The sequence below is a fragment of the Chionomys nivalis genome, chromosome 19 (genome assembly GCF_950005125.1).
Source record: "Chionomys nivalis chromosome 19, mChiNiv1.1, whole genome shotgun sequence".
NCBI classification, from domain to species: domain Eukaryota; kingdom Metazoa; phylum Chordata; class Mammalia; order Rodentia; family Cricetidae; genus Chionomys; species Chionomys nivalis.
Genome location: NC_080104.1, coordinates 41,459,072 through 41,473,618, shown reverse-complemented (window position 1 = coordinate 41,473,618; position 14,547 = coordinate 41,459,072). Strand labels below are relative to the sequence as shown.

Sequence of the window (14,547 nt, the reverse complement as noted above, 5' to 3'; positions counted from 1 at the left end):
CAAATGAAGCCACAGCAGAATAGGGGTGGTAGGGCTTGGTGTGGACTCGGACATGAAGGAAAGGTTCTCAGAGCTTCCTGGAACGCCTGGCCCTGGGTACTATGGCTAAGCCACATTCTACACCGTGGAGCCAGCGTGCCCCAGGGACAATAAGAAAGCAACCACGGGGGCTGGAGAGATGGCTCAGTGGTTAAGAGCACTGACTGCTCTTCCAGATGATCCGTGTTCAGTTCCCAGCACCCACATGGCAGCTAGCAACTGTCTGTAACTCTAAGATCTGACGCCTTCACAGACATACATGCAGGCAAACACCAGTGGAGATAAAAATAAATTATTTAAAAAGAAAAGAAAGCAACCACTAGGTGGCGCCTAAAAACCGATGCGGTTGGAATCTAGGAGGATCTGACCACAACCCAAGGAGGGAGCTTGGCATGCTTTTCTCCAGGACTCCCAGAAGCGCCCTCCTCTGGTGTGAAATGGGAATAGCAATGAGACTTAGCGCTGGATCGCAGAACTCTCCATTGAAAGCAAATGGTGATGAATTATCCGTAAAAAAATGAAAAGAAAACCAACTAGAATTTGAGACCTTTCTTTTTTTTTAAGATTTATTTATTTATTTATTTATTTATTATGTATACAACATTCCTTCCACGTATGCTTGCATGCCAGAAGAGGGCACCAGATCTCATTATAGATGGCTGTGAGCCACCATGTGGTTGCTGGGAATTGAACTCAGGACCTCTGGAAGAGCAGTCAGTGCTCTTAACCTCTGAGCCATCTCTCCAGCCCCGAGACCTTTCTTTTAAAAATATGTATTTATTTTTAATGTGGATGAGAAAGAGCATACACGTACCACAGCGTGGGGGTCAGAGGACAACATTCCCCGACTCTTACCCACTGAGTTATCTGGTGACCCCAGAGGCTGTCCTTCTAAAGACTAAGACTGACCTTGACAGAAACAAGAATGTTTGTAGGTGGGGTTTGGAGAGCTGGCTCAGCGGTTAAGAGCACTGACTGCTCTTCCAGAGGTACTGAGTTCAATTCTCAGCAACCACATGGTGGCTCACAACCACCTATAATGAGATCTGGTGCCCTCTTCTGGCCTACAGGCAGGATACTGACTGACTGAATAAATAAATAAATAAATAAACAAACAAACATAAATCTTTTAAAAAAAGGAATGTTTGTAGGTAGAGGCAAACTTGGAGAGGGATTGAGCAAGGGATAGTGGGAAGGGGCACCTGACAGAAACAACAGCAGCTGTGGCAACGAGAAAAGGGGGCATCAAAGTGAGTTCTCAAACACCATAGAACTAAGCTACAGAGTAGTAGCAAAAGATCTAGCAGGGGCTGTAGCATGGGGGTGTCTTAGGGTCTCACTGACACAGTATCTCTGTCTGCTTCCAAAATGACCTGGACACTCCTGAAGATTAGCCAGGTATGGAGGTTAACAATTGCAATCCCAAGTACAGGAGAATGGAGAGCTCAGGGGCCGTCCTTGTTTATATAAGTGAGCTGGAGGTCAGCCTCGTGAGACTCCACCCCAGATAATTTCTGGGTCCCGAAAAGATTATCACCCTTAGAGGCCATCACCGTAATGAAGCGAAGTACTGCAGTCAGCTTTCGGCGACGGCCAGGACCATCCTGAGTCAGACACACCAACAGGTGAGGAAGGCAGTCGGCACCTCAGCCTTTGAACCTGATGATGCCGCCCAAACCACAAGACAGAGATGGTTGTGCTTGCTGGGCACCGCCCATGGGGTAATAAACACTTTACAGAGTGTAAAGGGTATTCATTTTAGGCTATAGTGAGCAGGAATGAAGACTTTCCAGGGCACAAGCATTACCCTGCTGTGTGATGGTTAACCCTAAGTCCTGACAGAAGACACAAGCAAGGCTGTCTGTGAAGGTTGTCTAGAGTAATGGAAGTGGGAGAGCCAGCTTTGGTTGGTTGGTACCAATGTGGTAGGTACCGTCCCATGGACTGGGGTCCCTGGCTGGGCAGCCTTCATTTTACTCTGCCCAATCAGGCATGTTGTGCGGCCAGCTGCCTCAACTCTTCCTCCCAAGATTTCCTCACCCCCATAACGGACTGTGGAGCCAGCAAACTGCGAGCCAAAAAAAAAGGCCTCCATTAAGTTCCTTCTGCACAATATATATGCACAGCAGCCAGAAAGCTAGCTAATACAGACTGGATGTGGCTGGTGGGGTTGTTATGATCTGCATTCATTCACAAACACCACCTGAGGTCTGAATACAGATATCCATGCAGATTACACTTCCCTAGGGAGCCGGGGCATGAGAGATCAGGAAAGGAGAGAGAGAGAAAGAGAGAGAGAGAGAGAGAGAGAGAGAGAGAGAGAGAGAGAGAGAGAGAGAGAAAGTGTGGGTCCAAGAGGCTCCTGAGTGGGGCGGGGTGGGGGCAGCAGAGAGGGGACCAGCCTAAGTAGGCAGTGGTAGAGAAACTTCCTCATTGTAAATGTAGAAGTGAGGTAGGGACACAGGGCAGGGTGAACACCCCTGGTGATTTTGGTCTTTTCTATAAAGCGGGGATGGGCAGACAGTCCATGCTGGTGGGATATGGCGCTGAGGTTTGAGGTGGGTGAAAGAGGAGTTGAGGTGTGTGTGGAACACTGGAAAGCTCCGGCTTGGGTTGGTGGTCATGGATTCGCGGACCCACCCGACTGCTGTTGGGTCTCCAGCGACACTGTAAACCGGGTCGAAGTGAGCTGCCCAGAGTTGCCGCCCAAAGTGGCACCAGGGAAACAGAGATATGGGCGTTCAGGGTGGTTACTAAGACCTCAGGCTCTAAGTAATCTCGGGATGAACGGAAAGTGGGCTCCCGCGTATGGAGCAGGGACAGAGGATTTAAGGGCTGGAGATCCCTAAAGGTCAGAACTTTCTGAGGGAGCGGATGAGCCAGCATATAGCAAGGAGAGATGACTTGAGTCAGCTTGGGGAGGGACTTGGATTAGAACTAGTTATTGTAGGAATGTGAGAAGAGTGTTTTCCATCTTCCGGGAGCCCAGGAATTCTGGTGAGCCTAAACCAGAAGCTTGCGCAGTGGCAGGAAAGTGGCCACAAGATGGCAGCACTTACCAGTAAATTCCGACGGACGAGCTTGCTCCTGCCAGGCTGAGTCCAAAGAAGGTACTCCTACCACCTGTGAGACAGTAAGAAGGACTTCATAGGGAGATCCTGTTTTGCTTTGTTTTGGGGACAAAAGTATCAACTAACTTTGTTGGAAATGTGTATACACAATTTCTTTCGTGAGTTTAAATTTTTAACAATTGTGTTACTTTTTAAAGAATTTCATAGAATGTATTTTGATCTTGCTCACCCCCAACTCCCTGTCTACCCAATTTGCTGTGCTCCCTGGCTCATGTGCCCCCCCCCCCCGTCCCTCCTGATGAAGTTCAATGTCTGTTTCTAAATTCTCCTGTGTAGCACCTGCCCTGGAGAGTGGTCTACTTATCAGGTGTCACACCCTGAAGGAATACTGACTCTCTCTCCTAGCAGCGCTTCTGGTAGGGGTGGAATTGCCCTACCTTCTGACCGCCATGCCCCTCCACAATGGGATTTTTGTCTGGCTTACGTTTGCCTGAGTCTTGTGCCTGCTATAACAACCCCTGTGCGTTCATACGTGCAGCTTCCCTGTTGTGCCCCCAAACTCTGTTTCCCTGCAGTCATGTTCCACGTCTGCCTCTTACAATCTTTCTACCCCTTTTCAGTGACCCCTGAGTCTCCCCTGAGAGGGAAGGGTGTGGTATTAGATGCTCCTTTTAGGGCTGAGCACTTCCACAGTCTCTCTACATGTTGGCCAGTTTGGGAAAAGACCATATGGTTTAGAAAAAACAAAAACGAAAAACAAAGACTCCAGGTGCAATGATATTGATCAACGATTGATGTGAAGGGCCCATTCCATTCTGAGCGGGTGGTCTTCAACTGTATAAGAAATAAGACTGAAGCCAAGCGGTGGTGGCACAGGCCTTTAATCCCAGCACTTGGGAGACAGAGGCAGGCAGATCTCTGTGAGTTTAAGGCCAGCCTGGTCTACAAAGTGAGTTTCAGGATGGACAGGGCTACACAGAGAAACCCTGTCTCACACACACACACACACACACACACACACACACACGACTGAGCAAGCCACTGAGAGCAAGTCCTGTAAGCCGAAGTTCTTCTTGGGTTCTGCTTTGGTTCCTGCTTTCAGCATCCTGCCTCAGTTTCTGCTCTGACTTCTCTCACTGGAATGCTAAGGTGAAATTAACCCCTTCCTCCCCAAGTTGGTTTTACTCAGGATTTGATTACAGTAAACGACACAGGGAGACAAGGAGAACTGTACAGGTTAATTTCTTGTTTGCTGATTTTTCCTGATCCTGAGGCCCCCTAACCCACTCTGTGTATGGGATGCGCCTGGGGTGGTCTGGAGCATGCTGGCTGGTGCTCTCCCACAGGGCCGTGTTCTGGTCCCCATTCTTCCTCTTGCACTTGAGGATGTTTTCGAGATATGCTAATTTTTGAGCCTCACCTCTGTATGTATATGTATATGTGAGTGTGTATGTACATGTGTATATATGAGCATGTATGTGATGCGTGTGTGCAGGCATGTATGCATGTGTGTACAAGCATATATATGTATATGAGTGTGCATGGATGTATCTAGATGTGCACGTGTGGCTCAAGTAGCCTGAGTTGATATCAAGCTTACTATGTAGCTGAGATGGCCCCGAACCCCAGCCCCTCCCGTGGGAGGGTGCTAACAGGGGGGCAGGGCGGGACCTGGCCCAGAGACTTGCTTTCTGCTCTTTGCAATGGGACGCCTGCAGTTGCTGCCGTGCGCCAGGCGGGGGCGCGCGTGTGGGGAGGGGGCCCAGAGGGAGGCGTCGGCAAACCCGGAAGCGCTGGGAGCCCGGGGCGGGGAGAGCTGAGGAGGGGAGGGCGAGTGGAAGGGCAAGGGTGGAGCCCGGCCTGGCTGAGCCCTAGTCGCAGAGGCCCAGCTCCCCGGACCTGGTGGAGGTAGCAGCGACAGCGACAGTAAGTGCGGGCGCGGCGGCCCCCATGTTTGGCTGGATCTCCCCCTTCCGAGGCTGAACCTGGGCTCCCCGCCTCACTCTCTGGTCCTGCGTGTGGGGACAGGTCAGCCTGAAGGATCCAGAAAGCTTTGTGGGTCCAGATCGGGTGTCACAGCTGCCTCTGCCGAGGGAACGTGTCCCAGCCTGCTGTCAGGCTCGCTCTTCATCCCCAGCCTGTGTCCTCAGGAGTCATGGAGGCACACGCACTGGCCAGGGATCTTTTCTGTCCCCAGGCTCTCAGCCTTTCCAGCTCTGACTGGCCCTTACCCCAGGACTCTAGGCAGGGGCAGGGGTAGCCTGGCCTGGGGAAGCTCTTGGCCTTCCCTCCTTTCTTTGTCTTTCTCTGTTCATCCAAAGCCACAGCTACCTTTTATAAAGAGTAATAAGGTTTTGCTCAGTCTGCTGCACCGCCGGTGACCCGGTTAGAGAGGATCCCTGGCAACTTCAGATGCTTGGTCAAGGCTGAATGGTCCCTGATGAACAGACACCGCAGCCGAGAAGGGGCTCCAGCCCTGTGTGGGTCTGGGTCACCCGCACTGGGCCCTGCACCTACCCTCCTAGCCTGAACTTCTGGGAATGGCTCCTTGCCAGTTCTCTGGTGGCTTCTGCAGTTCATGGTTATCTTTGACATTTAAAAATAATTAAGTGTATATACGTGTGTCTTTGTGTGAGTATGCACAAGTTCTTTCAGGTGCCCACAAAAACTAGGAGAGGGCATTGAATCGCCTAGAACTGGAGTTCCAAGTAGTTGAGCTGGGCTGGAGAGCTGGCTCAGCGGTTAAGAGCATTGTCTGTTCTTCCAAAGGTCCTGAGTTCAAATCCCAGCAACCACATGGTGGCTCACAACCATCTGTAAACCTCATTACAGAATATTGTATACATAATAAATGTATACAATATAATAAAGTAGTTGAGCCACCTGCAAGCAGGGATCATGAACTCACGACCTTTGAAAGAACAAGTGTTCTTAAGCGTGCTCATGTGTGCGTCCATGTGTGTGTGTGTGTGTGTGTGCCTCCTGGTTAGATGGTCATCTTTGATCTCCACATGACTCAAGGCTATAAGAGGGGCCCTGCTCACCCTGACAGAACCCTGTAGAACCTCCTGCCTGCCTGCTCCAGGGTGATGTCTGGGTCCTACAGAGCCCATTTGTTCAGCAGTGCTAATGATGGTCGCCTTGGACCTTGCTGCAGGATGTCTTCGGAGGGAGGGCTGCTGGGACTTGGAACCAGCAGAGTAGCATTCCTACACCATCCCTGGGCGAGGAGTTGAGGAATCCAGACTGCCTGGCTGTATCATTTCATGCCACTGTGACCTAGGCAAGTGACTTGATCTTTCTGAGCCTCAAATTTCTTATCTGTAGGGTAGTACCTAGCACCTGACTGTCACGGCTCACGTGTTGGGTGTAACCATGTGCTGAAGTACAGAAGTTGTTTCTTTGTGAAGTAGGGTCTCACTTAGTCCAGGTTAACTCTTGAACTCTCCACGTAGCAGAGGCTGACCTTGAATCCAGCTCTTTCTGCCTCCACCTCCAGAGTCCCACTGAGTTATAGGCATGTGTGTGCCATTATTCCTGGCCCAGTTTAATGGCACAAAAAATAAGAATTAACAGTGACACTTCTTCCTTCCTTGTTCCCATCTCCCTCCAAAGACATCCACTGTTGGAAGACCCCTGTGTGTCTTCCACGGTATGTTGAGCATATGTAAAAAGCACGTGTGTGTGTGTGTGTGTGTGTGTGATTTCCCCCCTGCTTATCTTTTTGCATAATGTAGAAGAGCTGGGGTCTCATTCTTTGCCCATCAAGGGTTCTGATTCGGATGGGAATGCCTTTAACCCAGGCTTGGCCTTCTGCACCGCTTGCCTCAATCTGTACCAAAGGTATTCATGCCCCTTGTCCCGTACTTACACATCGCCTGTGCTGTCCTTGCGTAGTTGAGATGACCGCTGCAGTCACTACCATTTCTGATAGCCTGTCCTTCTTCTAGTCTGACTTTTATCTTCCTTCCTGATCCTAAAACCTGGAGTTCTCCTGCCAGACTTCAAGGACAGGGTAGACCTAGCATGGGCTAAGCCAGTCTCCAGCTTCAGTGCTTGCTAACCTGCCCCTTCTGTGTCTCTCTCTGCTCCCACAGTGGCCGTTGCCTCTGAGGACAATGTATATCACAGTTCAAATGCTACCTACAGAGCCTTGAGCAGCCCTCGCAAAGCTGACCAGGAAGCCCTGCTGGGGAAGCTACTAGACTACCCAGCCCCCGGCCTGCAGAGGCCAGAGGACCGCTTCAATGGTGCCTACATCATCTTCTTCTGCCTGGGAATTGGGAGCCTACTGCCCTGGAACTTTTTTGTGACTGCCAAGGAGTACTGGGCATTTAAACTCCGCAATTGCTCCCGCCTGGCGTCAGGGAGGGACTCCGAAGACACAGACATCCTGGTAAGAGCCATTTCCCTCACCAGGGGAGCAGGTAACCTGGAGCTAGGCCATCCTTGGGGGTGCTGGAGGGAGCACCTTTGCACGCTGATAATATGGGTGTTGTAGGTGCAGAGTCTGGGTGGGCACAGTAGAAAGAATCCACTGGGCTCAAGGCCCTGTACTGTGTGGTACCCAGACCTCGTCTCTACCTCCCGAGGCTGAAGGGATGGAGATGGGCAGACCCAGTCCATTCTTCAGATTGTCTGCCATTGTCTGTGGGAGGTGGACAGGATGGTTCTATACCGAGTGTAATGGTGCGTGTGAGAACACAGAATCTTTGCCTCCGGGAATTAAAGGTACGACTCTTACAGCATCAAGTCAGCTGTGGGCTCCAGAAAATTCCAAATAGCAGTAGTTAAAGCAAGAGGAGGTCATTTTTCTGTCACAGTCAACTTTGGACACGTGGGTTGCTTCCCCACGCTAGTTCTCACATCCAAGGTCACCTCATAATCCAAGCTGGCAGTCAAAGCCCCATTCATTATGACATCTATAGGAAGACAGAAAGGAGGGAAGCCCTGTTGCTTGTAAGAACACTTCCTAGAAGGTGTACCTTCCTCCTCTTTACATCTTACTGGCCCAAACTAAATCACGTGACTCTATCAGCTACAGAGACGGCTGGGAAATGTAGTCTTCTTGTGTTTCTTAGCGCTTAAAACCAAAGCTTCACACCCCTTAAAATGTCCTGTGCACATGTGCACGCGCGCGCGCGCGCGCGCACACACACACACAGAGAGAGAGAGAGAGAGAGAGAGAGAGAGCTGTCTAAGCATAGTTTTGTAACATTGTTTTGTAACACCTTGTACACCTTGTAAACTAGAGGCCCTATAGCTAGGGGAGACAGAGTGTACCAGTCTGTTCACCATGACTGGGATCAAAGTCCCACCAGTCAGGTGAGTGATGACCATTCTGAGGAAAGGAAGATTGCTTTGACTCTTGGTTACAGCCCTCTGTTGAGACACTGTGTCTGGTGATGACTTTCTCGTTAGGCGCGTCATCTTCAGGTGGCACAAGGCGTCTTGTGACAATGGAAGATGAGCGTGGGCGTATGTGAGCCTGGTCCCTCTCCCTCGTCTCATAAAGCCACCAGAATGCAACTGTAGGGCACCATCCCATGACTAACCATAATCCCCTCTAAACATCCTAGACGGATTCGGTTTCCATCTTCTTACTCCCTCCGGGTGAGGAATGTATTTCTGTATAGGAAAGTTTGGGGGACACTCAGACATATGCCACCTATGTTCTAAGGGGAATGAAGTCTTGGAGACACACTCAGGCCCCTGTGGCCTGGAACAGAGGGATTTGAAGGGTGAGCAGGGACTGCCCCAAGAAGGAGGCACTGGCTTTCAGAGTCCTTTGTCTTATTTTTCTACTTTGAGCCAGATCATATGGAGGCCACCACAGCAACCTTCCCTCCATTGCTGGCCATGACTACATCATCCTCTAAGGAAAGCTGCACCATCTGAGGTCAATGCCTAGTAAGGGAGGAGGGCTCAGGAGCCTGACTGTACCTAGTAAAGGAGTCTGTTAAGAGTGGTTCTGTAGAGTGGGTCGGGGCCTCCTGGGAGGCCTGGCTCTTTTCGCCTGCAACACGCGTGGGGGCAGAGCTAGTTCTTAGCATGCCAGCACAGGAGGCTGACACTGCTGAGCCTTGTGCTCCTCCTCTGTGGGTCCCTCAGGGACAAGAAGGAATGTGCTAGCAGACCCCAGCCAACCCCTCTGGTGGCCCCAGAGGTGGCTCACATCTCTTTCTTTGGAAGCCCCTCTGAGTCCTTGGCCAGCCCTCTAGAACAGGCTTCAGCTTTATATGTCACAAGTCAGACAATGGATGGGCTCTCTCTGAGCATCACTCCAAGGCTCCACCACACACATGCCTGAAGCCACTTCTAGAACCTCCCCTGATACGTAGCCTGGGGATTCTGACTGATCTGGCTGAAGGCTGAGAAGGGCCGGGACACTGGCCTTTTTTAAGGTTTATATGACACTGACTGTTACATACCCCTCACCCTGCCTACATGGTTCTGATGCATAGGAGGGGCCATTACTACATGCCTGTGGATTCATACATGGCTCTAGGGTCTGGAGAAGGGCATCACTGCATATGTGTACCCGAAAAGCTCTTAGGGACAGACCATGGTGGTTTAGAGTCCTACTGCCCCCCACATGGAACTGTGGGACCAGGAGCACCCTGAGAACTTGTTGGCGACAGGCTCGTTCCACCCAGGTCCTGGAGTCAGGGCTTACATATTCACACAGGTGACTGATGGGAACGGTGGCCTTTAGGAAGCTCCCCCAGGATGTGGCCTCTGTTGGCTCTGGGCCTTGTACACTCTGGTTCCTTATGTATATACTGGTTATACTGCCCTCCTAGGGTAGCTGTAGCAATGAGGCCCATTATTACACGTCACGGGATAAAGCCTGGCACCGCCGTCCCAGGTGTTGTGTGAACAGCATCTCTGGCATCATCTGGGACTGGCCTCGTTCTTTTATGGACTAGTGACACAAGCTGTCCAGCTTTCTGCAGGCCTCCGCGACTGAAACTGCCCACTGGACTTCCTCCAGAACCTCTTTGCCTGTTTGTCCATCTGTCTGTCTCCCCAGGGCAGGGCTCGGCTGTGTGAGCACCTGTCCCTCCCCCTCCATTCATCCTCAGGCCTGCCAGAGAAAGGCCACGGCGCTCCCAATCCCTCCCAGCTGCAGGCACTTAGCATTCCGGGTCCCGCTATGATACTTTATTGCGGCACTCGAGCGCTGGCAGGTGCAGGCCTAGTACCTGCCTGCTGCCCGCAGCTCCTGGCTCTTGGCATCGGAGATGAGAGACCTGTCACCCCCTCGATTCATGGGCCAGGCTGGGGAAGCAAGCGTGCTGGGGGCCTGTCTGCATTTGACAGGGCTCTTTTTCTTTGCCTCCTATTTGTGCCACCCGTTGCCAGCCAGTTCCCTCCGGCTCCCTTCCAATCTTGCTGATAGCCCCAGTTTGCCCTGTGTCCTGAGGGTCACCGAGAGTCAGGGAGACAGCTTGTTCCCTCTTAACCTTCCTCCGGTGTGTTGCTAAGGTGGAGTAATTTGTCCCAAAAGGACTGTGGACAGCTCTCCCCATTGTGTCGCCTTTGGGGCCATCTCCCATCCCAGGGCTCATTTCCTCTTGTCTCCGGCAGGTCTGGAGATGGTTTAGAGAGCTTTCTTCTGCCTTCCCTGTCCTCTCCTCTTTGTTCTCTGGAATAAGAACCTTAGATAAAGCCAGTGGGGTCGGGGGCAGCTACATCAAAACTATCAGTGCAAAAATAGACGAATGGACGCGAAAGGATAGCTCAGGGGTGCTGTGGGGGCTCGGGTTTCCTAGATCCACCGGGCCAGCAGCAGTGACAGGGACGTTCTCTTCTGTCCTTGGAATATCTGAATAACCTCTTTGGAGGCAGAAAGTCAGAAGCTCTGATAGCTTAGGACACCTGCCCAAGATACATACAGCAAGACAGGGCTGGAGAGAATTGCAGTAGGGAAGTTGGGTAGGTAGATGGTCACAAAAGTGGACACGCTCCTAGAGTGGTGTGTAGGAGGCTGTGCAGGCATGTGGCCTGGCTGCTTTCTCTTCTGACTTGTGAAACCCAAGGAACTGAGCTCTGCCCTTGGGCTCCGCCCCTGGTCCTCGTCTGTCAGGGTCCCCTTTGTGTCTGAGGCTGTGTGTGTGTGTGTATGTGTGTGTGTTGGGGGTGGTCCATCCTGCTGAGAGGACCCCTCAGTTGTTCTTAGCCCCTGCCGCAGACTGGATGGGCTCTTCTAGTCCAAGAACAGCAAAATCAGCCCCCTCTGTGTCCCAGATGGGAGAGCAATCGCTCAAGTCCGTGGGTGTTCCCTGGGTAACCCCCAGACTCCCTTTAGGCCACAGGTTCACATCTGCATCCTTAGAGCACCAGTGCTTCCCCGTCAGGGCCTCACCATGAAAGCCAGGGTGTTGAGCCAAACTTTGGTGACCATGGCCCAGTGTTCCTACATAGTAAGGGATGTAGGATCCACTTAACCAGGAGGATTGCCTTCCCACTGTGCTGACAACTCTCAGGACGCACACTGGTAAGCATCTGGCAGGCGCCTGGCATGTGGCGATACGTCAAGGTTGTATGGCATTGGTTATCACATTGTTAAGGAGGAAAGTGATACCCTGATTTAAGGGAGGGCTTACGCTGTAGGGAAACGGATCTGGAGTCACCGGGGCCGACCTTTCAGATGGATTGGCAAAGATGTTAAATGAGGTTTCTCCCTAGGGAAGACCAGGCTCAGTAGATGGAGGAACCTAGGGGGTCCCACTCCAGTATTTACTGCCTGCTAGTCCAGACCGCATTGCCTAGCCACAGGATAGCACGATCTGGGAGCTACCTCATATAACTAAGAGCAGGCACCCGACTCCAGAGGGGAAGGGTTAAAAGGAACCAGGATGAAATGGCTTCTAAAAGAGGAACTGGAGGCTGGGTTATCAGAGGGCTTGTTGAAGATCTGCTGACCGCCGCCAAGTCCCCGCCATGCTGCTTGCACCCACCCACACCGTGACTTACCCATCCATCACCCGCACGCTATTCTGGTAAATAAGTGTTTTGTCCCCAGTTTCCAGATGGGGTAACTGAGGTGCTCCCAGGTCTGAGGTCTCCAGCCCAAGGTCATTTGCTAGCAAGTGTCAGAACCGAGATTTAGATCGAGCTGGAGACCAGCAGAGTCCCTGCAATAACTGTGTCCTGTCTTGTCACCATCCGGCCACCGTGGAGTCACCAGGGAGCTGCGATAAACTACCCACCCACCCAGTTCTGACTCACCCGGGCACACACATGCCTGGCTTTGTGGGCTACCTACATCAGGATCAAAGTCAGAGGGCACCCTGGGGTGAAAAGCTACTGTCATTAAGTGGGCTGTGGCTAGAGCACCAGCGACTCCAGGAAGCCATCTCAAAGGACTTCCTCCAGTGTCAGTCAAGTTGCCAAACCTGGCAGTGGGAAGCCTGTTTCCTGCTCGGAGAATTAGAGCAACCCTACCTGGAAGTCCAAGGAATGACCTTTCCTATAGCAGAGAGCCGGGGTGGGGACTGACAGAGCCCTTACAGAGCACGGGGCAGGGGGCTGGCTGGGGAGGCTTGGCGAATGGAAGGTCATTAAGCTTGGTTGATTCTTCAGTGTGTCTGTGTTGTCCCCAAGCCACACGTCAGCCAGGGATGGGCTTGGGTCTTCTCCACTGTCTCTGGGAGATGCTCGCCAGGAGTGTGGCCGGGAAGAGGGCTGCATAGTCTTCTTCCTGTCTCCAGGGCTTAGGGACAGGAGCAGTGGGACCTATGTGACCTCAAGATAGGAGTCATCTGAGGAGGATCAGATGATAGGAAGCCTTGACGAGGAAAGGCTTGTGTGTCACCCCTCCCCGCTACTACGAACCTCTGCGAGGCCTGGACTGACCCAGAAACCTCCCCAGGCTTTGAGAAGAAGTGAGGCCATAGCAGTGGTCTTTACTGAGCCTTTGGCTGAGATCACAAAGTTGGCCGTTAGTTGTGTGATGTTTAGCAGCATCATGTGCCAGGCAGAGCCTTCGTAGGCATAACCTCCTGGTCCTTGCTGCAGGGGATATCACCACAGCTGGACAGAGGCAAGGACTTCTCACCCAGTAACACATACATGGCAGCTGGGACTAAGCCGAGTATCTTGTGTGTCACCCTCAGTAACTCCTGGGCCGTCTGTGTCTGCATTTTAAAGTGTTTCCACTTCTTCGCGGCACCTGGCAAAGCCAGTGTCTGCAGCAAAGCTGCACTTCCAGGAAGTGGTGTCTACATGTAAACACACGACTCCTTCAGCCTGGTGTGGTGGTTGGTGTAGGCCTGTATGCAATCCTAGTTCCTCGGGAGGCAAAAAGAGAGCTGGGGGATGAACTGAGTGGTAGAGTACTTGCCTAGTGTATGAGAGGTCCTAGGTTCAAGCCCCAGTAAAATGTGAATTGAGCCATTGGGTAAGTAAAGCCCCTCTCTGCATGCAGGTGTAAGGAGTAGCGTAGAACAGGCAACCGTGTAAGCCAGGCTGGATGGGGATAGTCTGCCCTTGGATTTGACCCTGGGCCAGTGGGGAGTGGAGATGGCATCTAGACAGCCTGCTGGGGGTGTTTACTAAGTTAACAGGAGCAGGATCTTGTTGGAGCTGCTGGAGAGATGGCTCACTGGTTAAGAACCCCGGCTACTCTTGCAGAGGACCCAGATACAGTTCCCAGCACCCACATGCTGGCTCACAACCATCTGTAACTCCAGTTCCAGGGGATCCAACAGCCTCTTCTGGCCTCCAGGTGTGCATGTAGTGTTCTCTTTCTCTTTCGCACACGCGTGTGCATGCACACAAATACTTTAAATACTTTTTTTTTTTATGAGAAGAAGAGGGTGGTCAAAGGAAAGGGCCCCAGGAAATGGTACAGCTCACCTGTACTATGAAAGGCAGGCAGCAGAAAGGAAAATAGAGTAAGATAGAACTCTGGCCTGGACCCATCCCATTGCTTCCCAGCCTGCCATGGGCTGTAGTCTGTGACATAAGACGCCTCCTGCCGTTGTGAGGTGTGAGGACATGTGTCCTCTGCTCACAGAGGTGGGTAGAGGTTGAAGGAACATGCTGGTGGCTGCTCAGATGAGTGGGGCTGCAGCCCCCATCAGTGCTGGGGTACCTAATGTGTATTCAGCTCCCAGCCCTATCCTTCAGACTTGCTTCCCAGGGTGCAGATGTAGCCAGCTGCCAGGGGGACCAGACCTGCAAGACTATCCCCAGTATAGGAACACTGGTGTCCTAGAGATAGGCAGACTTTAGTGTGACATGGATTTCTTTCCAGATGGAGGAGAGGTAGCCTGTTTGGTCACGAACTTTTTACAAGTACGATCCCAAATCATGGTGCTACTCTCCACCCCTACACACACACCAAAGTGAATTAAAGCCCTGCCTGAGCCCTACCATGCCTTGAAAAGAGACAGCAGTGGTCAGTGGGCTGCAAGGAACTCGAGCTGTC

At 51.9% G+C, this 14,547-nt stretch overlaps 1 protein-coding gene across 1 annotated transcript in view; it reads left to right on the top strand.

Moving 5' to 3' along the window:
• The first annotated feature begins 4,969 nt into the window (after nt 1-4,969).
• Nucleotides 4,970-14,547, top strand: part of Slc29a3 (solute carrier family 29 member 3) — a 33,869-nt gene continuing 24,291 nt past the window's right edge. Inside the window, exons 1-2 of the mRNA XM_057751268.1 lie at nt 4,970-5,036; nt 7,208-7,506. Coding sequence (XP_057607251.1) covers nt 5,036; nt 7,208-7,506 — 300 coding nt within the window. The 5' untranslated portion in view covers nt 4,970-5,035. The remainder of the gene's footprint in view (nt 5,037-7,207; nt 7,507-14,547) is intronic.